This window comes from Sciurus vulgaris (assembly GCF_902686455.1).
Source record: "Sciurus vulgaris genome assembly, chromosome: X".
Classification (NCBI taxonomy): domain Eukaryota; kingdom Metazoa; phylum Chordata; class Mammalia; order Rodentia; family Sciuridae; genus Sciurus; species Sciurus vulgaris.
Genome location: NC_136471.1, coordinates 120,966,688 through 120,993,225, shown reverse-complemented (window position 1 = coordinate 120,993,225; position 26,538 = coordinate 120,966,688). Strand labels below are relative to the sequence as shown.

Below are 26,538 nucleotides of genomic sequence, written 5' to 3'. Positions count from 1 at the left end.
CTGATTTGGAGAAACACTGGTCTAGAGACAGAGCTGTTTCTGGTGAAAGAAAATACTCCCAAACCTGAGCTAGTACACAGCTTTGTGTTCTGGTGAAATAGGTGATTACTTCTGGGAAGCATTGCTGATAAAACATGAGTGATTTTCTGATCAACTTTAATGAGATTAAGAGATTCTTCTGGGATATTCGATTTACCTGCCTTGTAACAGAGTTTAATGATCACTTGTACCTGGTTTCACAATGTTATCTGACCACATTTTTTCCTATTCCACGTTTTTTAAAATTTGTTTTATTTATTTATTTTTATGTGGTGTTAAGGATTGAACTCAGTACCTCACACATGCTAGGCAAGTGCTCTACCACTGAGCTACAGCACCAACCCTAGTCCATGTTTTTGAACTGGATTTTTGAAGCCACTTGAAACAACTCTAAAATAAAGCTTTGACATGTGCTCACAATCAATTCATCCAGAAACAGCTTTAACACCCTTTGCCTTGCCAGTCTCTGAACTGCTTCCCAGGTGGGATCCAGACTCTACATTCAGCTGTGGTTTCTTGCATGCCCACTGTGGAGATGTTTCCACTGCAGAAGCAGCCTTCACATCCCAGTTCTCTTGCTTTCTACCTGTGCCACCTTGCACCATGTGCAAGTTGTTTAACCACATAAACCCCACTGTTTTGCTGATGGATATAAAAATAATAGTGTCAAACTCATAGGATGGCTGTGAGGATAACGTATTCACACATTTAGCAGAGTACCTCCCACATAGTCAATGTGCACTTTTGCTATCATTCTGAGACAAAGACCACAGAAAGCTTATAAATCAACACATTCCTTTCTCCTCCTCTGTCTTCCAAGAAATATTTTCAGTCTATGTTATCTTAGCTTCAAGCTCTTCATGGTAATTAAGGTGGAGGGAGATTAAATAGGTAGAGGAAAATTGAAAGAAGTGAACTGAGTCTACATTACAGGGGTAAAGAAAGGCTTGGGGCTCAGTGGAAAACTGGAATTCTCAGAAAGAAAGAAGTGAGATTTGAGTTGAGGTAAAAAGTCTCTAGGATGAAGGAAACTTGGACTGATAATGAGAAAATTTAAGGTAGTTTTACCATGTCAATTTTTCTTAAATACTTGCATCCTTTTTGAGGTCATGTTTGTACATTTACATTTCTTTTTGGATGTGGCTCTGTACTTACATGTGCTAAATGATCCTAAAGGTGGAAACCAGAATTCCTGTCTAACTCGGTTGAACTGTAAGCCAGGAAATATATTGGGCACTATACATATATGGTGGTCAAGTCAAACAAGTTACTCTTCTTCATGGAACTTAATATCTAGAAGGAAAGTCTGACAACATAACTGATGGCAATCCACTCCTCCATTGTGATGGGTGCTACCATGATGGGACAAACACAGAAAACTATGAATGCTTTGTTCAGCTTAAGGGGCTATGCAAAGACTTTTCAGAAACAGCATTTATTTAAACTGAGACCTGACTCATGGGTAAGAGTTAGCCAGATAATTGGTAAGGGAGGTGAGAAATACTGCAAAAGGATATTCTGAGTGGTATGGTTGAGATATGAGGTGTCCCCCAAAGCTCATGTGTGAGATAATGCAAAGAAGCTTAGAAGTGAAATGATTGGGTTATGAGAGCCTTAAGCTAATCAGTGCATTAATCCCCTGATAGAGATTAACTGGATGGTAACTGTAGGCAGATAGGGTGTGGCTGGAGGAGGTGGATCCTTGGGGGATTGTGCCTTTGAGGTTTATAATTTGTCTTCGATGGACAGAGCTCTTTCTGCTTCCTGGTGACATGTTCCCAGCTGCTTTCCTCAACCACACTCTTCTGCCATGATGTTCTGCCTCATCCCAGGCCCTGAGGAATGAAGTCAGCCATGGTTTGAGACCTCTGAAACTGTGAGCTCCCAAACAAACTTTTCCTTCTCTAAAATTGTTCTTTTGGGGTATTTTGGTCATAGCATCTAAAATGCTGACTAAAGCACTGAGCATGTACAAATACCTAGAGTCAATGTGGCACCTCCATAAACAGAGAAGTTCACTAGGGTTGGAGCAAGTTATGTCCTGGGTAGGAAAAATGCAAGATGAAAAAATTCTGGTTACTCTGAATCATTTAATGTAATCCTAAGGGCAATGGGGAAACCACTGAAGAATGTGCAGCAGAGCAGTGATATTATCACTTTTCAGGAGGTTTTAGTTGGGAGGTGGATTTAAAAAACAAGTGAGAAAAGGCTTTGAAGGGTGAAATGCACAAGTCACTTTGGGAGCTGTAGGACATTAATGTTCCAATTACTTAGTGTGATCACCTGTGTGACAGCAATAAGCATTTGTGAATAATTAGTGTTTGCAAATCTTCATTTAAGGTCAGCAAACATTGGAAATTCAGCACTTGTCCAAAGGCTCGTGCTTGAGAATTGAGAAAGGAGGCCCTTACCTAGTGGTAAAGGCTCCAGTGTTTCTCAACGAAGCATTTCAGTTCCAGATCTGAAATTTCTATGGAGGGCTAAGGAAAATTTCCAGAGGCCTGAGAAGCATTTTTTGGAGCAGTAAATACAAGATAACTGGCAAGTGATCAAATTCTTATAGCATGCAGTGGGAACTCAGACTGAGCTCTTTCCTGTCACTTCAAAGTATTTTGTGGGCTGGGAAGAATTTGACCTTAAATAAAGTAGAAATGAACAGTCTCTTGGATCCCATGGCTTAATTTATTGAACAGGGGAAATAAGCCTTGTGAGGGAGACAGATCCCTTCCTAACAATTTAACCATTAATAAAGCCCTACTATAAATGGAAGTCAGGAGAGAGGGTAGCTTGTCAGAGGGCAAAGGAACTGGCCCCATTATACAAAATAGGTCAGGCAGGGAGAAAGTTGTCATGTCTCCTGACTAGTTAAGTTGATCAGAGATGACAGGCCTTGTCAGTTTTGAACAGATTGAAAAAGGATAAAGAATATACAAGAGGTTTCTTGTTGTGTCCTTTCTTAAAAGATGACTGTTTCAAAGAGGATCCTGAAAAGGAAAGAACTGATAATATTTATCACAGTTTTAAGTTTTGTGCTTAAAAAACTGTGTTTATGTAGGTATGGGTGTGTGTGTTCAGAAACAAGTTTTTATGAAAAAATTTTTGTGCTTCTTCTAGGGAGTTCCTGGTGCTGTATAATGCTCTTTCATTTAGGAAATTCTAACCCCTGAGGAGAGACTTCCTTTCCAATGGTTTGATTTTGGTGATATCCCTTGCTTGTTTTCTTGGTGTTCTGGTTTTTGTCCTCAGAAGTCAAAAGAGAGAGCAGGGAAACCACTGCATATGGTAACAAGCTAAAGAGAGGAAGCAAAAGTGAAAATGTATCCCTCAAATGCTGGGTTTTTAGTTCATTTCTGGATCTGCTTCCCCCTGGAGCATCTCCTCCCTAGTAACTCGGGTAAGCAAAGGAAACACTTTCCCAAGTAATTGGGGAATGCACTTTGCTTATTTGTCATCTGGTTTGTGAGAGAGCAGCATCCAGGAAACTGACTTTATGTTTGTAAATAATCTTTCTAATCTCCCCAAAATAAATATCATTTGACATTTTAAATACATTTAAGAAGTTGTGGTTGTTGAGGATCCATAAAGGTGAAAGAAAAGCAAACAACTAAAATGTTGTGGTTATGTGACTTTGTGCAAACCTTACATCTCTGGACCTCAAGTTTCTCAGCTGTTAAAGAAATAAGAGAGGTAGCCCCCAAGATGTTAATAGGACCAACTTGTGTAATCAATAGAGTATTACCAGAATGATGCAGTATGTCTTCCAAGGCTAGATGATAAAAGACTTTGCTTGACAATTCTTGGATTGCTCACTCTGTGAGAAGTCAGCTGCCATGTTGTGAGAGCACTCAAGCAGACCAATGGACACCAGATAGGTAGCAATGAGAGTGGGCCATCCTGGAAATAGACTATCCAGTCTTATTCAAGGCATTAAATGACTGCAGTCCCAACTGACATTTTGACTGCCAGTTCATGTGAGACTGTGGGCTAGAAGCACACACCTAACCCACTTATGAACCACAGAAACTGTGAGATAGTATTTATTGTTCAAGTTGCTAAGTTTGGGGTAATTTGTTACACAGCAACAGATAACTAATACAGCTTCCTTAGGCTAAATTCATCCCTTAACATTTTTTATGCCAATGAATAGGTGTTATTGATAGGAATCATGAAAAGTTAGTATTTCATTTGACAGGTCAAAAACTGAATCCGAGCTGCAAGGTGTTTGCATTGGGCATTTCTAAAATGAACAGAAAAAGTGAGTAGCCAGAATCTAGAGAAGTGGCAACCTCATAACTGATGAGTTTGGCTTTATGGGAGCAATTTTGTGGTTGACCTTGAACCAAAGCTTATAGTACAACAGCTCAGTACCCAGCAATTTGTTCTTAGTGCATTATACTAAAACACAACCCACTCGTGTTTACACACCAAGAGACTGAACTTGTTGAAAGAAACTCTAATGAAATAGGGACTTACTTGGATTTCCCTTTAATAAATCACTCCAAAGGCTGTGACTGAGATTATCTTGAGGGAAGAACAGCCTTGGCCAGGTTTTATAGGGAAATGAATTAGGGTAAAAGTTGCTGAGTTCATAGTTAAACCCAAGAGATTCTCCAAAGTAATCAATATAATATGGAAACAGGGATATAGAGAACTTTGCATTGAGCTAAATGGCATTGTTGATCACCTGACCTGTGAGAATGTACATATAGCATATAACATATAACTGTACATAACATGATGGATAGATATGCATCACAACACTAAGGAGGCACAGAATACACATGGGAACTGGAGTGTCTTCAGTCCCCTTTAAGACCAATATGGCTACTGTTTGGATTCATATGGCAGTCTGCATAATCCAGAATCTCTTTCCTATGTCCTATCCTAAACAGAGGCTGTGGCACCAGTGAGTCACCCTATTCATAAGTGCACATTTACACTACATGACTTTTCAACTAATGCTTGGCTGTTTTCCACATTTGGAGACATTCATCACAGCCACCTTGACATTCAACCAAAGAAACACGTTCACAAGCAAGAAAGATTTCACTCTGGTTTTTCAAGGGAAGCTGTGAGAAACACCCTCTAACTCGGCTCTTCTCAGCCCAACTTGCACATTAGAATTTTCTAGATGTTTTGTGAAACATACTCATGCCCAGGCCTGTCCCTCTTTCAAATAATTAATTGGTCAGAGGTGGCACCCAGGTAAGTCCACACAACTCTCTTATGCAGTCACTCTCAAGAACAATGGATCTAATTGTATTCAGCATTTTGCTGCTGCCTAACTCTAGGACTAAGATAATTAGAATAAAAATTAGCAATTCTCACCCTAAGCTCAAGGCTGGACAATCCAATTGTTTAGAAACCGGCTAGTTCTTGTGTCATAATATTTGAGAAAAGCTACAAAGCTGCCTATCAGTCAGCCAAGTAGCTATGATCCTTTGGTCCTGTCTGCTCTTGGACTTGAAAAGTGTTCAAATTTAGAATCTCTTTTTGTGTTTTACTTCAACTACCTGGACATCTATAAAAGCATGCTGGAATGAAGATTATCAAACCCAGCTTTTTTGTCTCAGTATTTATTTGAAACTTGACAAGGCCTTCCTTAGAAATATTTCCATAGAGATTGGAAAAATGATTTCTGCTCTTTCTTCCCATTCATCACATATAGGAATCTATTATTTCTTACAACTGCAAGTGAATCTAAAATGATCTAAAAATTTAAAAGGAAAACTCAGTGATAAGCTAGATTTGGTCTGTGTGCCCTCTTTGCCAGTCCTGAGACTATAACAGTATTAGTACACAATAGTCACAGAAATTAATGTTGTATCAGTATTTTAGGTGGCTTCTTTGTCACTGTGACCATAATACCTGACAAGAAAAGGACCATGTTGGCTCATGGTTTCAGAGTTTCAGTTCATGGTCAGCTGACTCCATAGCTCTGAGCCCAAGATGAAGCAGAACATCATGGCAGAAGGGCATGGCAGAGAAAGGCTGCTCAGTTCATGACAACCAGGTTGCAGAGAGAATTCTGCTCACCAGGAACAAAATATAAACCCCAAAGACATGCCTCTGTGACCTACTTCCTCCAGCCACATCCTACCTGCCTATACTTACCACCCATTAATCTATTCAAATTATTAATCCTTCACATGGCTTAATCTACTGATTAAGTTATAGCTCTCATAATCTAATAATTTTACCTCTAAATATTCTTGCATTGTCTCACACATGAGCTTTCAGGGGAAACTCATCTAAAACATAACTATCAGTGAGGTTAAGTGACTAGTAGGTAAGTCAATGCAATTGACAAAATTCTTCATCATTTACATTAGGATTGTCCCTTCTAATTTACAAAGCACATTTCATCCCCAGGCAGCTATCCTGTCTGCCCTGTAGAGAGTCAGCCTGCGGTAATGAGTAAGAGTCAGCCTGGATTTGTCTACTGACTGCCCCACTGTCTACTTAAACAGTCTTTGGGTAAGTCATGTAATTGCTCTGTGCCTCCATTTTCTCAGCTGTAAATTGGAGCTCTTAGAAGTACAAACCCATTTAAATCTCATGAGGTAAGGTGCTTTGAACAGTGCCTGATACTTGGAAGGACTATGACAAGTATTTGTGATTATTGCCTCATTGATATTTAGTATATATGAATTTCAACAAAGAAATCCTACCAAGTGTCTCACTATACATTTGGACACTAGGTATAAAACTGTGGAGTGAGTTACAGGATACTTACAGGATTTTTGAACGCCCAGATCTAAACTATTCAGATTGATGGCTGGCTGTACATCAGTGGTTCTCAAAGTATGATTCCCAAACCAGCAACAGTAGCATGCCTGGCAACTTGTCACAAATGCAAATTCTGGGACCATCCCAGACCAACTGACTCAAACCTTTGAGGTTTAACCCAGCAATCTAAGCTTTAGTCATCCCTCCAACTGATGTTATTACATGTAAAACTGTGAGAATCACTGCTCTAGACCTATCCAAAAAGTTTCCTTCACAGTGGTCCACAGAATGCTGTCCTTGGTGCTGCCCTGTCCCTACTCTACTCAAGGTCTAAACTCAGGGAGAAAGTTTCTTAATTTGGCAGGTCATCCATGCACTGCCAGCCTGTAGGAATAACTACACTATTGGATGCTAGCATGTAAACCTGTAACGATCTCCGTAGGTTGGACATGCCTGCCAAACTTCAGAGTTGTTTTGGTTTTTAATAGAGATAGCTTTCTGTTTTACCTAACTCAAGTTTCTTGGCATTTTTAACTTCTACATGTTCAGTGAAGTTGTCAGCAATGATGCAGGCCTCCAAACACCATGGCCCAAGTCTGCACCAAGGTGAATGCTGCAGAATTGTAGCAGGTAATGGAAGGTTGACCCCAACTATAGAAGTGAAGCCTTGCCTACACCTCTTGGTATTTCAGAATTTGATCACCTAGTGAGAAAGAATACTACTGAGAAAAGGAAACCAAGTCTGGAGTCAGCTATGAGGTAGAAGTAGGGTAGTGGTGGTGAGGAGGTTCCAGAATCTAATGCAGTGGCATTTGCCACCTGTGCTAGTCAAGAGCGTTATTAGCTGTTTTGTCTTATGTGGGCCATGAACTCCTCTTCCTATGCACTGGGAGCCCATGCAGCCAGGGGCTCTGAGATCAGCTGGGTTGGTGGAGTGGCCTGCTCCTGCCTGTGAAAGCAGGTCTATAATTGTTCCATAATTGGATTGTATTTGGGTCATAATGACTCCCAGGCTCTCTCTCTCTCCTGACAGATAACAAGGAGCAAATTTTGTATATGATTCTTCAGGGAGTACAGGACCCATTTCCTTGGCTGTTGGTGATGATGGAGAGCTTTATAGAAGACTTGACCTGTAGAGTAATGATTTCAGGGATATCGGCATCTTGAAATGAAATTTTCCCAGACCCATTTTTTTGGAGGGGAGGACTATGTGGTAGCATTTCAGCCCAATTTCCAAATCCTGGTGTAAATATGGTGGGTGGGTGTGTGTTGTGTGTTTATATGTGTATGATGATTACACTTAAATATGATTCTTTTAATTAAGCACTGAGGGTTGGAGGTGTAACTCAGTGGTAAAGCACCTGCTTAACATGTACAAGGCCCTGGGGTCAATGATCCTCAGCATGGCAAAAAATAAAAAATAAAATAAAATTAGGCAGCAGAAAAATACTAAATAAAGGTAGAAATTGAGACAATACATTTCCTTTGGAATTTATCTATCAATAGAGGTCAGTAAGTTAATCTTGGATATCTTTCTATGTCAATGAAAAGCAAAGTCTTCCTGGATACAAGGAGAGCCATTATCTAGTCAATTTTGGCCCCATGAAATGGGTTGTAGCTAATCCCCTTCCTTGGCAACTATTGCAGACTGTGCAGTGATTTTATTGTATTGGTTAAAAGGGATTGCACCCATTTAATACAAGTGAACTTAAATAAGCTGATGTCACAATTAAGCTTAAAATTAGCTTTCTCTGAAGGAAGATGATAGTATATGACACAATCTTCCACCCTATGTGAAGTTGGAAGTCATGTAAGAATGAACTATAAATTCAATTCCTGCCCTACTGATCTCACAGAACTGTTGGTAGGCTCAAAAAATAAAACTCATGGAAGCACTTTGGAATTTTTAAAATCAATTACAAGGACTTGTTAATGCTATTGCTACCATCGCCCCTATATAAAAGATATGATTTTATTTATCCCATAAAACTCTAGATAAGCCTCTGTTTCCTCATTGCCTACCTCATGATGCCCCTTTAAACAGCCATTTCACAAAGTCTCCAGACTGCCATGTTTTCTGGCACCTGTATGTATTAGTGACTGCCTATCTGTTTACTCTTATCGCAAAATAGACACTGCTTAATTATTAAATTAAGCTATGTTGGAAAGAGGGAGACAACACTCCTAAAGGGTAGTAGTTGGAAATTGGATGTAAATATAGCATAAGTCAGGACAGGATGTCATAGAGAAAACACCAAGGGCACTTCTGGATGTTTCAACAAACATGGCTCTCATTTTATTTCTGGACCCTGTAAAAGATTACTATAAAGATGAGCTGCTGCCTCTTTTTGGCTACCAAACCCACCTGAAATGTTCAGGGAAATGGTGTATGAAATTCATTGTTTGACTTTTCCTTAACAGTAGGGGAATGACAGCTTGATTCTCTAAGTATTTCTTAAATTGATTCTCTTTAGAGAAAAAAATCAGAAATTACAAACCAGATGCATTTGCTGGATTAAAATTGGGGAAAGAGGAGGAAAAATTCCTTGAAGTGTCCAAAACAAAATGAAAATGCTCGAGTGAAATGCTTATAATTCTGCTGTCTCAAGACAAGGACTTTGGAAACAGGAGCTGCTGCGAGTTTTGAAAACTGGAACTGCAATGCCTCCTCCAGGAGAAAGAGGACATCTGCAGGTCAGAAATCACCTCACCAACTGGCACAAGCTGCAGTGAGAAACAGGTTTTCCTGGATGCTTGCAAGTGCTTCAATGAGCTCATATTAGTCACCGATAATTAATGGATTTTAATTTTCAGTGCACTTTCTTCCCTTTCCCTAGGGAAATATGCAGAGCTAATCTTTAGAAAGTATTTCATCTACAAACCAACCAGTTCCTGGCCTTGAAAGAAGCGGGCAGAATGAAGAAGGCATGGGCACATTGCAGGGGCAACAAAGGGGATAAGCACATTCTGGATGCTGGTTCAGCTCATACCAGGTGCCCCAGCTGAGTTACTTCTCTGTCTTCATGGTCCCCTCTCATGAACTGGCATTATTATTCCTATTTATAGATTTAGCTCAGAGTGGTCAGGAAGTAAGCCAAGGTCACAGAATTATACGTAACAGCTGAAAGTGGAGTGCAGGTGTGTCTCACTCTTCAGCATACCAAGTGTCTAGTGCCTGCTGTCAGTTGGGCAAACCTGTGGCAGAAGCCTATCCACATCACCTCAGTCTGTCAACTCTACTGTGCCCACCCCACTCCCTCCTGCAAAACTCAGATTCCAAACGCTTTTCAAGTAACCAACGAAACAGAGGCAATATTCGAAATGAAAACTGTATGACTTCCATAGAAAATTAAGGACATAAAACCGGAAAATAGGAAACTGGTTTTTTTTTTTTTTTTTTTTTTTTTTTAGCTGTAGATGGACACAATACCTTTATTTTATTTATTTTGATGTGGTGCTGAGAATTGAACCCAGTGCCTCACATGTGCTTGGCAAGCACTCTACCAGTGAGCTACAACCTCACCCCAAGTGACTGGGATTTTAAACTGGTACTAACCTTGACTTGGTTGCTCCTGAGACTCAGTTTCTATTACTAATAGATGAGGGACTTTAAATTCTTTCTAATGGTAACATTCAATAGTTAATAATAGTAATAGTCACTGTTAAGCTGAAAACTCTCTACACACTATGTAATTCAACGTTTTTCAACCCACCATGAAGTGTAACAACTACAAATGTCTTCAAACATTGCTAATTGTCCCTTGGGGGGAAGAAGAATCTAACCCACCATAAGACAGGTGAAGAAACTGAGGCAGAATAATTTTGTATAAAACACAGACCAAGAGAATAGCAAAGCCAAGACATGAACCTATGCCTGAATCACCTCTCTTCAGCATTTCTTTCAGTAGAACACCTGTTTTTCAACATCCTATGAAATCATTCTTTGTCACCTATATTAAAAGGCTGTGCCTTGTCATTTCTTCTTCATCCCTGCTGTAACCATTATGTGTTAATATCCCCTCTCACTCCTCACACAGCTAGTGTATGAGTTCCTTGAAGAACATTGTCCTTTATCACCTATTTTTTTTTCTTCTTGAAGTACTGGGAATTGAACCCAAGGGTACTTTAACACTAAGCTACTTCTCCAGCCCTTTTTATTTTCTATTTTGAGACAGGGTCTTGATAAATTGCTGAGGCTGACCTTGAACTTGTAATTCTCCTGCCTTTGCCTTCTGAGTAAGCTGGGATTACAAGTGTGCACCACTGTACCCAGCTCTTACCTACTTTTAATGTCATCATGACTGGCACTGTAGGTACACACATGCTCACTTAATAAATGAGCAGACTTATTGCAGTACTTTAATCCCTCCCATTCATATACAGTTCATAGAGTTAATGTGCATTGTGAAGAAAAATGTTAATTCAGCCAAGGTAAATTCCAACTAGCCCACATACAAAATCACTAGTAAATGAAAATCAAACCTAAATAAACAGATGTTTGAACACTCAGTATTTGATAAACCAGTGTGGTGAGTTTTCAGGAACTACTTGTGAAACTAAAGGGCAGCCATAATTCCTATCATTCATATTAAAAATTGGGGGTCAGGCAAGAGGTAGGCAGCTAAACGTGTATTACTTGTTAAGAATTCAACTGCACCGTGTCAGGGCAGGTCTTCTGGGGTGGAAGAAGTGCCATTGTACTTCCTACAGAAGGTATCCAATGACTTTCTGGTAATAGGGAATGCTTGCTTTCCACTGTTTTTCCAGCAGTCCAGATGAATTGTTCTGAGCAGCCTTTGTGCCACCTGCCTGGCCAAAAGAGACTTCAATCTGTCGACCACTTAATAGAAATTTCCCTCAGTGAGAAGCCAATTGACCAACTCTGACTGGGACTAAACCAGCTACCACCTCGCCATCTGCATAAAGCTCTAAACTCGAGGGCGTGGGAATGATGAGTTCACCAGCAGGGAGTGGTGGCAAGGGAGTACAAGTTAAATTTGCAAGTCTTGATTTGCTCCTCATGATTCCTTCTTCTCAAATGCCACAGCATGTGCAGGGAGTTAAAACGAGCAGCGTTGTCACGAAGCAGCCAAGCCTGATTAGACAGCCTGGAATTCATTTCCCCAGTTTTCTGCGTGGGCTGCACACAGCATGAGAGGGAATAAGAGAAAAGGCTTCATGGCTCAGAGACGGCTGCACCATAAATGACAAAGATGCACCTGACAAGCCCTTGCTCATCCTGGGAGCCAAGACAGGCTCTGCAGAGGCTTGGCAGTCTCTGCTGCAGTGGTGTTAGCATGGGGTACAACCCACACCATCCTCAAAATGGCCATAGTCTCCTCTTTTCTTCCTCCTCCCTCATTTCTTTCACTCTCCTTACCTTTTTCACAGTCTCTCTCTTTCTTTCATGCTTTCCCTGATTTGTGTGTATCAAGCCTTTGTTTTTTCAAGATCTTTAAAAAGAGAAAATCATTTGTGCTTCCTTGTGATGCTTTGCCCATTAAACTGTGAACCAGGGTACCTGCTCTGACTCATATTTGAATCCCCAATGCACCTGGTGGATCTTTATGCTTACTTAGTAAATGCTACTGACTGGTTGAACAAATGAATGAATGAACAAATGGAAAATCAAACAAAGAAATAATCCAGTATGTGAAAGTTGTGTTCTTCTTTGAGGAAGTGAGTTTTTTCAATGTCTTCAGTCTTTACTTGCTTCACTCTGACCCAATACAGTGAAATATTTGCAAAGACTATAACTCAAAAGGATGTTTTAAAAGACTACAGTGGGAAATAGTGATTTAAAGGACTGGCAAGAAGTCTGACAGATGGTGGTGTGATCCTCACCTCTGTGACTTACAAGCTGGGTGACCTGGGTCAAATTACATAAGCTTTCATAGCCTTCTTTCTTTCACAAACAAACGACATCATACTGAATACCCCATGCAGTCAACATGAGGAGTAAATAAAGTAATGTATGTGAAGCACAGGATGTGGTCTAAGACATATCACAAGCATATAATAAATGGTAATGCTCATGATAATAAAAATGATAGTGATGATTACTAATGTTGAACATTAATATTTTAAAAGATTTGGTGAGCTGCTGAGATAACCTATTGCTCTCTGACATATTTGAGAGGAAAACCTATCCTACAAAAAGTAGTTTGGATATTCCATATACACCATATCGCATAAATACACTTAATTTACCAATTGAAAAAAAAATTGTATTTAAGATAACCTATTTCTAAATCTCTAATTACTGTGAAGAGAGTTTAAATATTGGGTAATTGGTAATTACTCTTTTTGTTAATGTCTTAATTTCTATAAAATGGACTGCATCGATTGCTTGGAAAAGAAAGTTTGCAGCAAGTTGCACTTGACATTCAGCTTTCAAGCAGATAAAGCAGGATTACTCAGCACTACTGACATTTAGAGTTAGATCATTCTTTATTTAGGGGGCTGTCCTGGGCATTGTGGGATAATAAACAGCATCCTTGAAATCTTCCCTACTAGATAACAGTAGCAGTTCACCCTTCACCCCATGTATGATAAACTAAACTGTCTCTAGACATTGCCAATGTCCCATGAGGGGCAAAATGCACATATATTCCCACATCCTGGGTTGAGAACCACTGAGTAGAAAAACATGCTCCATTAACATTGAGAGAAGGGAACATGCTGGTCATAACTGTATTTTACCCATGGAAATTTACATGCCAGTATACAAGGATCTACAGATTTGTGTCCTGAGTCACCTCTACCTTCCACCATGTATGCTCCATGTGCTTTTCTGGTCTCAAGTCTATTCTGTAAAAGTTGTCTCACAAATTCCAGCTCCCCACTGAAAGTTCACAAAGCAGCCCCTCCAGGGCTCTGTTTGTTAAAAGCCATCCAGGTGACTTGAGCATGTTTGCCATGGAGAAGCTCTTCAATCAATGGTCACAATCAATTTAAAGGCTCCTCACACTCACCCCCACTGAGTCATTTACACACAACCAGGTTGAAATCGGAGCCTAGAACAAGAACTTTGCCAGATAAGAAAACAAATGAGTGAAATCTTGATGCACTACAAAACCACGGCAGAACTCATTTTCTCATAACCTAGTGAAGAGCAGAAAAAAAGAGCATCACAAATCAAAAGAAATGTGGCTTCACTAGAGAGTGAAAAACCTCAGCCTCAAATCATTGCCTTCAGAGAAAGTGAAGAGACCTTGTGTAATTGGGTCAGAGCTAGGAAGATGTCAAAATCAAGGACAAAACATTTCCAGAAAACCACAGAGAAGGCATTTGGAGAAGCTTTTTATTTTGTTTTGTTTTGTTTAGTTGAGCTCTATGTAAATCAATAAATCAGTCTTAAGTATTCCGCAGAGGGAAAAGGTTGTGAAATCATGAGAATTCAATGTCTATGAGAAATAAATCTTAATAGTGAAGGCTGAAAAGCAGCATAAAAAGATTCTTGTGAGAAAATATATAGTGGAAAAAGCAAGATACAAATCTGTACAAGTGCTATGAATGGTGCTTTGTCAGAAAAAAGTATAAAGAGAATAAGTTCCCATTTACTGAGTAATTACCCATCCCAGGTGTTGTGCTTAGACATACTTTTGTAAAAACATCTCTCTAATCTTTTGCAACTACCCTATGAGGGAGATGCCATTTTCTGTTTGTGTGTGTGTGAAATAAAATAGATATGTCAAGCTCAAAGTTGCAAAAGTAGAAGGAAATGAGATCAAGTCTTTATGACCCCAAATCACCATTTTGTTAGTAACTTGATTGTATTTCATTCCAAATGTAAATGCAGAGGAAAAGACTGGAGGGGGAGAGATCAAAGTGAACATTATGCTAAATTGGTGATCTCGACAATTATTTTTTCCCAGTTCTGTTACATAGTTCTAGTTTTTATATAGAAAGGTTTTTTAGGTTATTATGCTTTACCATTTGAAAGGGATGATATTTCCATTCACAAATAAATTTAACCATAAGCTTATTGTAAGATGATAAAATGCATGTTTCCCAAATATGGAGCTGCTAATATTGATTTTGTTGGTTGGTTCATGATTTGAGACCTTTCTTTTTTAATGTAAGCATTTATAACTCAGCACTTGCTTTCATTGCATCCCATAAGTTTTAGTATGCTATAATTTTAATTTCATTAGTCTCAAAGTATTTTCTAATTTCTAATGTGATTTTTTTTCATTGATACATTAGTTATTTAGGAATATGTTGCTTAAGTTCTACAAGTTGTTCATTTCCCAAACTTCCCTCTCTTATCAATTTGTAATTTAATTCTGTTATGATCAAAGGGCAGACTTTTCAAAAATTTAATCCTTGTAAATGTATTGAGACTTTGAGGGGACAACATATGGTCTGTGCTGGACAGTGTTCTTGTGTGCTTGAGAAAGATGAGTACTCTGTTCTTGTTGGGTAGAGTGTTATATGTGTGTCTGTTAGGTCTAGTTGGTTTGCAGTATTGCTCAAATCTTCTGTTTCCTTATTGATCTTCTGTTTAGTTCTAGCCATTATAGAATATAGGATATAGAAGTCCTCAGTTATTATCATTAGTTTGTCTATTTCTCCCTTTAGTTCTGTCAATTTTTAATTTATGTATTGGGGGGTCTGCTGTTAGGTGTTAACGCACTTCTTATCAAGTATCTGGGTATATCATTTTGCCTTCCTGCCAATACTCAAAATTAGCCCTTGAATCAGTAAGAACGACAGTGATGCATAATGCTTAACATTTAAGAATAATAAGCACCTCATGTTCTCCTCTATCAGAGATGACATCTCTCTGGATGACTGGTAAATATGTCTTATCTGGACATAAATGTTCTTTGAAAAATGAAGTCAAAGAATTCTCGAAAATTAAATTTTCTTCTGATTTTCCACTATGGGAAATATGAACCAAATTTCACATTTTTCCTAATTTTTCAGTTTCTCAAAGGAATCACTGAATTGAAATCATATTTCTGAGTCCATTACTGGTTATGGTCAAAAATATTACTACTGTCAGTACTTGCCAGAAAAGCTAGTTTAGCTTTTAAGAAATAATCTCCCTACGAATACAAGGACTTGGAACCTCTCCATTTCTAAGGGATACCAGACTTGCTGTGGCCAAGGTGCCACTATCATCCTATCATGCCTTGTGTGCCTAATAAGTACTAGGTGCATTGTAGTCTTTAAGGAGCTATGCCATGACATCAAGAAGATAAAAATCAGAAAACCAGTATGTTACAATTTAATAAGCATTGCAGCATAAATAGAATATACTAGAGAAGTGGGGTATAATGCTGGAAGAAGGGAGCTATTACAGACTGAATGTTTGTGTTCTCCCAAACTCCTTTGTTGAAGCCCTAATCCTCAATGTAAGAGTATTCAGAGGGGTGGGGTTTTTGGGATGTAATTAGATTTAGGTCAAGAGGGTGAGGCCCCCATGAAGGGATTAGTGCCCTTGTAAGAAGAGGAATAGATCTCAGAGCATCCTTCTCCTACCATGTGAGGACACACAGAGAAGTCAGCTGTTTACAAGCCAGGAAAATGTCTTTCACCAGAATGTGACCGTGCTGGCACCTTCATCGTGGATTTTCAACTTCAAGAACTGTGACAAACAAATGTTGTTCAGCCACCCAATCTATGGTATTTTGTAATAGCAGCCTAAGCACACTAAAATAAGGGCACCCCTCCCCAAAAAGGGCATATAATGATTCTTTTCCAACCTACAAAATCCAGAATCAAAGCTGGTTAGCTGATGTGGAATACACGATACAGACTAGGTTGAGATTATGGGACTATGTATGGGTATAATAGAGTCACAGATCATTCTAACTTATTCTCATGTGCTGCTGTGCAGCCATGTTTCTTGAAATATAGTCTAAGACCCATGGGTTGATCTCAAAAGACTGCTAAGATGTAGGTGTTTTCTTTAGTTCTTAATGGCAAACAGGGACCAATTCCCCAGGTTTTCACTTTTATACATGACCAAAAACTAAGTGAATTAATAAGCCATGAACATTTTGCATTTTGGGAATCACCTGAAGTATGTGTTGATGGATGAATGGATAAAGAATATGTGGTGCATATATACAATGGAATATTAGCCATAAAATAGAATGAAATCACCTTATTTGTGGCAACATGAATGGTAACAGAGGACTTTATTCTAAGCAAAATAATCCAGGAACAGAAAAGCAAATACTACATGTTCTCACTCATGTGGAAGCTAAAAAAGTCAACTTCATAGAAGTAGAGAGTAGAATAGTGGTCACTAGAGACTAAGAAGGGTAGGAGGAAGGGAAGATGGAGAAAGGTTGAATAACAGGTGCCAAAGTGCTGTTACATGGGAATAATGGGTTCTGGTGTTCTACAGCACAGTGGAGTGACTACATTCAAACAATTTATTATGCCCTATAAAAAACTAGGAGTTTAAAGCTTCTAAAAACAAAGAAATGATAAATGTTTAAGGAGAAGAAATTGCTAATCACCTTGATTTGATCATTACACATTGTATACAGGTATCTAATTACCACACTGTACCTTATAAATGTGTACAATTATGCCAATTTTAAGATGCCAAGCCACAAAATTGTTTTGCATTGCTCTGAGACCTTAGTTTAGTATGAATGTATACCAGTTTAATTACATATGAAGTCTCCCACACAACACGTTGTCAGGCTGCCATGTCCAACACTGAAGAGATAGATGTCCTGTAACTTCAGAATGACAAATTCTCTCAAGAGCTTCATCAGTCGCAGGGCTTCTGATGGCTGCTATCTTGGGGTTCACTAGCATAATTGGAGAATTATTCTTAGGTTTTTACCTTTGTTAATCATTTATTTTTCTTGTAATTGCTGCATTGTTACCACTTTAATACTTATATTGTTCCTCACCAATTCTTTGTTATCACTGAGCTCTTTTACCACTGGAAAAAGAGAAGAGACAGCATAGGCAAATTGTGGGGTCTTATTTTGCTCTGCCCCCAAAGTTTAACAAGTATTGCCCTAGAGAAACTGTTCAGTCTCACCAGGCTACCCTATTAATGGTGGTCTGAAGTTTCCATGTGTCCAGACACTATCTCTGAACTCCTGTTTTAAACCATTCTCTTCCCACTGCCTTGAAATTGTACCTGACCCCAAATCATCACAAATTTCCTCCTCTCATAAGTCTCTACTGCCTACTTGTTACGGATCAGGAACAGTCATGAGATATCTTCAAATACAGAAGTGTTGTCTAATTCTTGCACTCTCTATCTTTGGAAGTATTTTATCTATCAAGACATAGGTATCCTGAAATCAGGGACCAGTTTTTGTATCTATATATCTTAGTATAGAATGAAGAAAGTGCCCAAGGTACAGAAGCCAGTTACAAGGGTTATTTCCTAAGCACCTGTAGTCTGATCTCAGGGTTAGGAGGCAGCAGAAATGGACAGAGTCTATTTAGACACCAGCCCTGAGCTGGTTCCCCAGACCTGTGTCCAGGAAGCCTGTGGTGGCATTTGCTGCAGCTATGAGCAAATAAGCTAACAGTGGCTTTTGGTGGTAGACTTAAGGAATTTTTGCTAATGCAGCAAAGAAGCAGGAGGGTAACCATTTTTCAAACTTTGCCGCTGGTCCTGCCTCTCCATCTGGCTCTTGGACGTACTTTTGCTTGCTTGCTTGCTTGCAGTACCAGGGAATGAACTAGGGGTACTCTACCACTGAGCTATATCCCTACCTCTTTATAAAAAAATTGAGACAGGGTCTCTGACTAAGTTGCTGAGGCTGGCCTCAAGCTTGTGATCCTACTGCTTCCACCTCCCAAGTAGCTGGGATTACAGGTGTGTGCCACCACACCCAGCTCTTGGACTTTCTTGAATCACCAATTGGCTGCCTAAAATCATAGTCAATATAACTACAAGAATTCTGTGGTTGAACACCCTGCCTTCCCTGCCCCATGCCACTTCCAACCTGGTTTGGGGACCCATTTGGGACATTCATATGTCTCTTGGTTTTGACAAAATATATGCTGTGTCTCAGTCTTACCTGGTCTGGTACATGACAGGGTACAGGTCCTAAGTCCTGTTCTACAAGCTATGACTTCTGAACCCTAATGGGCTATTTGTAGGACTTTCTGGTTCTTGTGCTATAATGTTTTTTGTCAATTTCCATGAACAATTCTGGCCATGAAACAAAGCAGGGAAAGCATTTGAAATCCTACTTAAAAGGAGACACTGATCTTGACTGGAAGGATATGTTGGTCTGTCTTATATGTCTAAAGTATTGTATTAGTTATAATGTGGACTTTCAGTCGAGTCTCATGGTTTTTGGTGTTTCACACTATGAACACAATGGACTTACTCAGTCTTCAAACCAATGATCTGTTTTATCAAATAATTGGACAATACAGAGTGAGAGTGATGACAAGAAAATAGTGCCCCAAGAAGGAAGAACTCAATCTGACCAGTGAGGAGTTAAGTGACGTCTGGTCCGGCACATCTATTGTTTATAAGTTCACTAAATCAATGAATGCTAGGAACTACTCTCCCTCTGTGACCATAGACCATAACCACTGAAATCACAGGTTTGCAGAATAGATGAGTTAAAAGCAAACCAGAGCACTACTCCTACAAGAAATAAAGATCATTCCTTGGCTTAAAACAATGTCTGTACTCATTTGGAATTCAGATCAATTACTCTGACAACTTAGATTTTCCCTTCCTGTGAGAAAAAGTATAAATAGGTTTCTCAGAGAGGTTTTGCATTAGAATTTGTTCATGGGGATGCTATAGTTTGGATCTGGAATGTCCCCCAATGGTTCATGTGTTGAAGGCTTGCTTCCCAGTGGGTGGCACTATTGAGAAATGGTGGAAACTTTAGAATGTGGGGACTAGTTGGAGAAGTAGTATATGGGGGTGGGAGGTGCCTTTGAAAGGGACATTTCGCACCTCCCTTCCTCAGCCCCTTTGTCTTGCTCTCTCTTTTCTTCCTGGCTGCCATGAGATGAGCAGCTTTGTTCCACCATGCCCTTCTATCATGAATGTTTGCATCACCACAAGCCCAAAGCAAAGGGGCCAAAAAACCAAGGACTGAAGCCTCTAAATACAGGAGTCAAAATAAATCTTTCCTCCCTTAAAGTTTATTTTCCCAGGTGCTTTTCACAGTGACAGAAAGCTAACACAAGGAAAAAGAAACATTAGTTTTCTTTAAGAAAATGAAGTGACAAAAAAGTGTTCTGGGTACTCTGCTACCTTTTCAATATTTTATTGAGTTGATTTTGTTCTCTGTTCACTGTAACCAAACATCCAAGGCTACTGAATCAGCTACTGCCATGTACTACTGCAAGGTCCTCTTTGAGCTTATTTTATAGCAGCCTTTCCTTGAATCTTCAAAGTCAAACTCTTTTGAAACCAGAACTAGGGTTAAATTTAGGTCAATGTGAATTTCATAAAAGCAAAATCCTTCAAAGTTTGCATTAAAAATTCATGCGTATAACTAAATGGCTTTGGTTGGCTGATGATAATAAATATTACAAAAAAGTTAATTTCCCTTCTCCAGGCTTTCTCACAAGGAAGTTCTGCAGTTTCATTCCAAATGTATTGGATGTTTTCATCTCAGTTTCACAAAACAATCAGGACTGAGTATGCTTATCATCAGTTTGTTCCATTCTGTCATAAATAACATCAAGTGCATGTAGCCACATGTCAGGTCAGTTCCCATTCATGTCACTTTGTCCCCATCCAGATTCCTGGGATTCATTTCTATGGACATGGACTCCTCTGTATTTTATTCTTACTCCATTTTTTATGTAACTGCTAAAAACCTTGAATACTTTTATTTTTAGTTTGACTCAAAATGGCTGCTCTCTTCCTCTATACTCTGAAGACGTCTTTTTTTTTTTTCCAGAAGTAGTAAATATCTTAGTAAATCCATAAATGTGTGACACGAATAACATGGCCACAATGTATTGGATTGTCTCACAGAACACTCAGTTCTTCATTCTGTCTAGAGGAAAAGATACAGCAGGGCCCCATCTGCCCCACTGCTTGCCTCTGCCTTCTAGAGTTCAGAAAATTTCACCCCAACACCACGGGGAGTGTGCAATCCATCCAAAAAATGTGGTTGGAAGAAGGGGTTGAAGCAGTATAACAAGTAGGCAACAGCATGAACTCTGAGGTCAGAACCCCTTTTTAGGATGTGTGATAAAGAACATCAGCTTCTCTGAGACTCATCTCAAGAATTAGGGCAATAATTGGATATCATGAGGCTTATAAGAAACAATAGGCATACTGCTTTTCACACAGTATCTAGCACATGGTAAGTGATTAATAAATGTTTCTATATTCAGCACATTGTAGATAAAAATTGAGTAAGTGGACAAATGAATGAATGAACATTCAATGCGATAAAAGTCTGTTTTAAGTTCCCAGTATAGATTCCTCTCCTCTAGACATCTGCTTAAGAAATGGAATAAATTGTGGATGGTGGGGTTTGGTGATGTTGGATGAAGATAGATTTGCTCCCTTCAAGTCTTGTAAGAGAAAGAGCAATGATTTGGGTCAATTCTACAATTCTCCTGGTGGCAGAATTTCTACACCACCAGTTGACAGGAGCTTGCTTTGCACATAGAGGGTGGACTGAGCCCCTGCCAGAAGGTCATCATTGACAGATCAATTAAAATGAAACTAAGATCACAAGGCCTGCTTGAATTGCCTTGTCAGGATAGCATATATAGTTTTGAACCTACACTTGCTCCTCCCACAGGAGTTACTACAAGGTCCTATCTGCCTTACATATACCTGGGTTACTTCTTGTCAAGCCCTGAACTCCTATTCTGTGCCCCCTCACACTTCCAGACCTGTTCATCTCCTTGCTCCTCTCAACCTCTAACTAAAGGAAGAGTCCACTGCTCTTTGTGGTATTGGAGTGGGGAAACTGAAGCATGTGATGAAAGAGGGATCCTTGGACCCCAAGACCTTAAATCCCTTTCCCAAGTATTTTTCCTCTCTAACCTAATTCTTCCCCAACCAAGAAGGGTGACCAGAAAGGAGCTGGCAGGCAAACATCCTTAATTTCTGACTAACATGGAATATGATGAGCCCAAAAGCTTGGCTTTACCAGAAAAATGCAGCAGACATACTGGTCTAAATTGAAGGCCCTGGTACTTAATAAAATTCCAGACTTCTTCTGTGGGAATCTTCCTCAAACCATTTTATAGTGGTGTTTTTGATACCAGCTAGATTTTCACTTACCTTTTTTTCTGCCAACTATTGTTCAGCTTTGGGGACATATTTCAGTTCACTTTTAATATTCTGGATCTCCGATAAGTTGACCGCAGGTCCTGGAAGTTTCTTTGCTCCTGGAATTGGCTTCTTCTCCTCATCCAAGGTGGGAGGAGCTCCCTGAAGGGAAATGAGAAGAAATTCAACTCCCTGGAAAAGATATTTGATCTCTCTCTGGCTCATGGGCATAAACTAGAAAAAAAAATTAAAGCAAGAATGTCAGAGTATAATTCTAGAAGAGCAACTTTCTCTTGCATTGTTGTAACAGCCTCAGTTCCAATAAGATCTAGAGTTTAGTAAAATAAATCTGGAAGAAGAAAACAAGTCACTTTAATGTATGGCTGGCTCTAATGATGACGTAGTTCAGGAATTTTCAATGTTTTGTTTGAGATGCAGTGACTTCCAGTCTTTGGTCCCATGACATCTTTGAGAAGTGTAAACAAAAGGACATAAGGGAAACAACTTTGAATATGGACAGGGTGTGAGAGGGCAATAGAGGAGACCTAGCCTTCTCCTCCTGCCTTGGGAAGTATTTTAAATTTCCTATAATGACCTGTTGTTATGTTTTTGTCACAGCTTTAGGGCAATATCTACATCCTGTCCTTTTATGGCTCTTCCAATGCCCAGTTACAGATATGCACACACATAGTTGATGATTACTGCTTAACTAATTAATCTAGAGAATGTACCATAGTGACAAATCCACACCTCTATGTACATACACCCAACACACATACAACAATGACTATAAAACAATAAGATCAGTTGCTATATTTGGTTCTGACTCACTACTAGAGAAGGAAGTTGCTTCTTAGTACATTCCTTCTATTTGCTGGAGGTAGAAGGGACACAGTCCCCATGGGCCTGGGAAGAAGCTGTTAAGAGAACATTTGATCACCTTGGCAGCCTTGAGAACATGCATCCTATCAGATTACTGCAGGGAGGGTAATTGAATGACAGCCCCAGCTGCTTCGCCCTGAAATCTACCCATCACCAACTGAGGTCAGGCTTCCCACGGCTGCTTGTAACCAATGACTGAGTGTGACAGGAATCCTAAGGCAGGTCTATTCCTGGGAGACACATGACACTTCAGCAGAGCAGCTCAGGCTGGAGAATTGGCCTTAAAGCAACCTAAAAATCTGCAAAACCCCTGTTGCTCTCACCTTCCCCTGCAATGTGGTCTCAATGATGCTCTGCCAGACTCCTGCAACTCCCAATTTCCTTACAAGCAGTTCTCTCAATAAACACTTGGCACATCTAATCCCATTCTTGGGTCTGTTTCTTGGAGGACCCAAACTAACATCAATGTGAGACTGGAAAAGCTCCACTTTCTTGGCCAATACCTGAGTGAATTAATACATTTCTAGGGGGAAAAGAATAAGAAACTGAAAGTCTGCCTCCTGTGAAGCCCTAGGCCCTCCAGCCTAACTTAGCAGCCTTGTCATTGGGGTATTAGAGCTGCTGTGGTGTGTTAGTCCCTGTCCAGCTCCTGGCCCTAGTTCTCAGTTTGGTTAGAACTTAAAGGAAGAACATTTTCAAGCTTCTCCAAACCCTGGCAAATTACTTGGTAGGCATGTCCTTTATAGACACGTTTTTAAATTGCTTATTAGGGGGGATGAGTAGACATAATATATTGAGGTCTGTTCTAAGGACTAATGGCTTTTCCTATAGTCATTTTCTCTGAATCTGGTATAGTGCTGATGAAATGGCTAACATGTCTCCCACATGAAATGATAAAGTAATTCAATATAGACTATACCTGCTGTAAATATCTGGAAGATACTGTTTCTGCAGGTCAATGTACAGACCCATAGGATTGGCTGCTTTTTATCGTGCATACACATTCATCATTTATAAATGTAGATATAGAAGCAGTAATTAAAGCTGTAAAACATCTACTTGGAGGGCAAGGTATTCCAAAATGTTCTTTGCTGGGCATCCAGGAGGGACTTTTTAAAACAAGGCTATAAAGTATTGCTTTTTTTTAATATGTGTAGCAGTGAAATGAAAAATGTTTCCTCACTTATAAATGTTCCCACAGTTGTTAGGTGGGTAGATCTTAATAAGAAGTCTGAAGGAGAAAAATGTTTCCAATTCCTTCTGTTAAGTTCCCTAGTAAGTCATATACACTATCTTTGTAACATCAAAATGTGCTCTCTTGGCAAATTTAACACATAATATCAAGTCTGAACTTATGTGTCAATGTACAAAGATTTATGTGAATATATGCAGATGAAAAATGGTAATATTTAATAGTGGGCATCCTCTTTTTAAATTATTAACACCTCAGTGTACTGTATTTGTTTTTTTTAATCAAGGTAAGACTTTTAGTATATGATTTGGTGAGGTGAGATATAATGGAAAATTTTAAGTGGATATATTTAATAATTTGACATTATGATATTGACTCAGGAAGGGGGTTATTGGTGATGCATTTTTTTAAAATTGAAACTTCTCTCCTCTTTTAAAAACTTAATGAGATACAATTGTATTTCTTCCATGAATTTGTTATTATAAGGATTACAATAAATTAAGGCATGAACAAGCTGAGTTCCAGATGGCCCCATTTGGCTAATTAAGTACATTTGTTTTTGTAAATAGATATTTGAATTGAGAAGGGATATGGAGGACATTCTTTGGTTCAGACGAAGAGCATGGGAGAAGCCTTATAGAACACAGCAGCACTCCCAGTTTTAGAAATGACTGTTGGGAAGTAAAATGCTTGCTTTGGGAGTCACACAGTATTTGCAAAGCTTAGCAAAACAGTGAAGCATTTTCCAGCTCTCTTGCTTTCATATGCCTCTTTGCTACCAGATACTTTATTGGGTTTTCCCCCAAGCTCTCCCATGTGGGGTGACATCTGACCTGCTCACTCATGCCCAAACACTGAAGATTTAACAATAACAAACACTTCACTGCTAGCTGCTTTAAGTTACACATACTCACTCACTGAACCCTCACACCAGCCCTATAAATCTGGCACTACTCTTATCCTTATCTTACAGTTGAGGAGACTTAAGCACAGGAAAGCTGAGAGACTTGCTCAAGGTTGGGCAGCTAAGAAGTAGCTAGACTAGAATTAAATAATATGTTTACATTTTGAAAGGAGACCCAATGGAAAGGGAAATATTTAACAGAAAATCCCAACATGCTATTTTGTGGTTCAATGGCATTTTGATCAAAAAAGAGATTTGGAAGACTTGGTGGAGGCTTGTCAATACCTTGCCAATCACTTCAAGCAAGCAGCTGCTTGTCATGCAAAAAACCAGGCCTGCCTATGAGGATTTGACTGTGAGGTACGTGTGCTAGGCAAATGCCAATGTCTGACAGGCCAAGTACACAGAGCGTGCACTCCAGCTTGCCAGAGGCCACAGGTGGACCGGAGAAGGCCAGTGTTCACAGGCTTTGTGAGGCTGCCAGAGATTCATCCTCTTCCTGCTGGGGTGCATCCTCTTCTTCACATCTGAAAGTGTGTCAGGATCAAAAAAATCTTCTGAATTTACATGGATAACCTACTGGCTGTAACAGAGGTAACCTGTTCTTGTCAGAGGTGATATGTTAAGATCCCCACATTATACCATAATTTTCTTAAGGCAAGGTTAAGCAATGAATCCCAAATCTATGGAAGAAATTCCAAGTTTCCAAACTTGAATAATAGTGTTAAATATGGATGTAAACGTTATTTCAAATTCAGATTCCATTTTCCCAAACTATGCCACAAAAGGCAACTGGGTCCTACTCCACAGAATCCTGCTTAACCCACCTTGTAGCCAAGCCAAACTGCCCAACCACTCCCCTTACAATGGTGTTTCTGTGAGAAACTTATTCTGTGGTCCAGGCTGCAGCTTAAGGCCTGAGAGCCCACACCCTCTGTAAGACACCACCAGTCCTACAGTTTATTCCTGCTTGTGGGATAAGGGAGCTCCGCAGCTCTACTTTCCTCCTGCCCAATGAGCCCTGTGAAGTGTGGCACCATTGATGAAATACTCCTGGGGTCTCTGGATCTCTGTGGATACCTCACTCTCTTCATCCTATGAAGAATATTGGCCATTTGTATATGTGGTCAGTTATAAAGAATGTATTCATAAACTAGGCTATATCCATTCTTGGTTATTTTAGAATGTGCTGGAAACATCAGATTGGAGACAAGGCAAGAGTGAGAGTAAAGTGCTTCCCCAGCCCCCTCAGTGAGACACTTGTGTGGAGAAAAAGTACCAGCTGTACAGAGAACCAAGGCCTGTACCACAGAGAGGAGGTGAGATGTGAACCAACTGTTACATCAGTCAATTTAATGAGAAAGAGGGTCAAGCTACTTTCTGATTGATTGCCACAGTAGTGACAGACAAAGCTTAAGAGGAAACATGAGAAGAAAATCAAATGACAACAGACATAGGAAAATTCTACTACCTTCCCTCTTACCTTCCCATGACTCTTTCTCACAATATGCAAAGCAGTAATTCCAGGGGTCTTTCATGAAAATTGGACAATTAGATCAACTTATGAACAATCATTTATCCAAT

General features: G+C 39.5%; 1 protein-coding gene across 1 annotated transcript in view; it reads right to left on the bottom strand.

The window, feature by feature from the left end:
* Window positions 1–26,538, bottom strand: part of SMPX (small muscle protein X-linked) — a 52,164-nt gene that overhangs the window by 9,480 nt on the left and 16,146 nt on the right. The window contains exon 4 of the mRNA XM_079122984.1: window positions 21,989–22,138. Coding sequence (XP_078979110.1) covers window positions 22,004–22,138 — 135 coding nt within the window. The 3' untranslated portion in view covers window positions 21,989–22,003. The remainder of the gene's footprint in view (window positions 1–21,988; window positions 22,139–26,538) is intronic.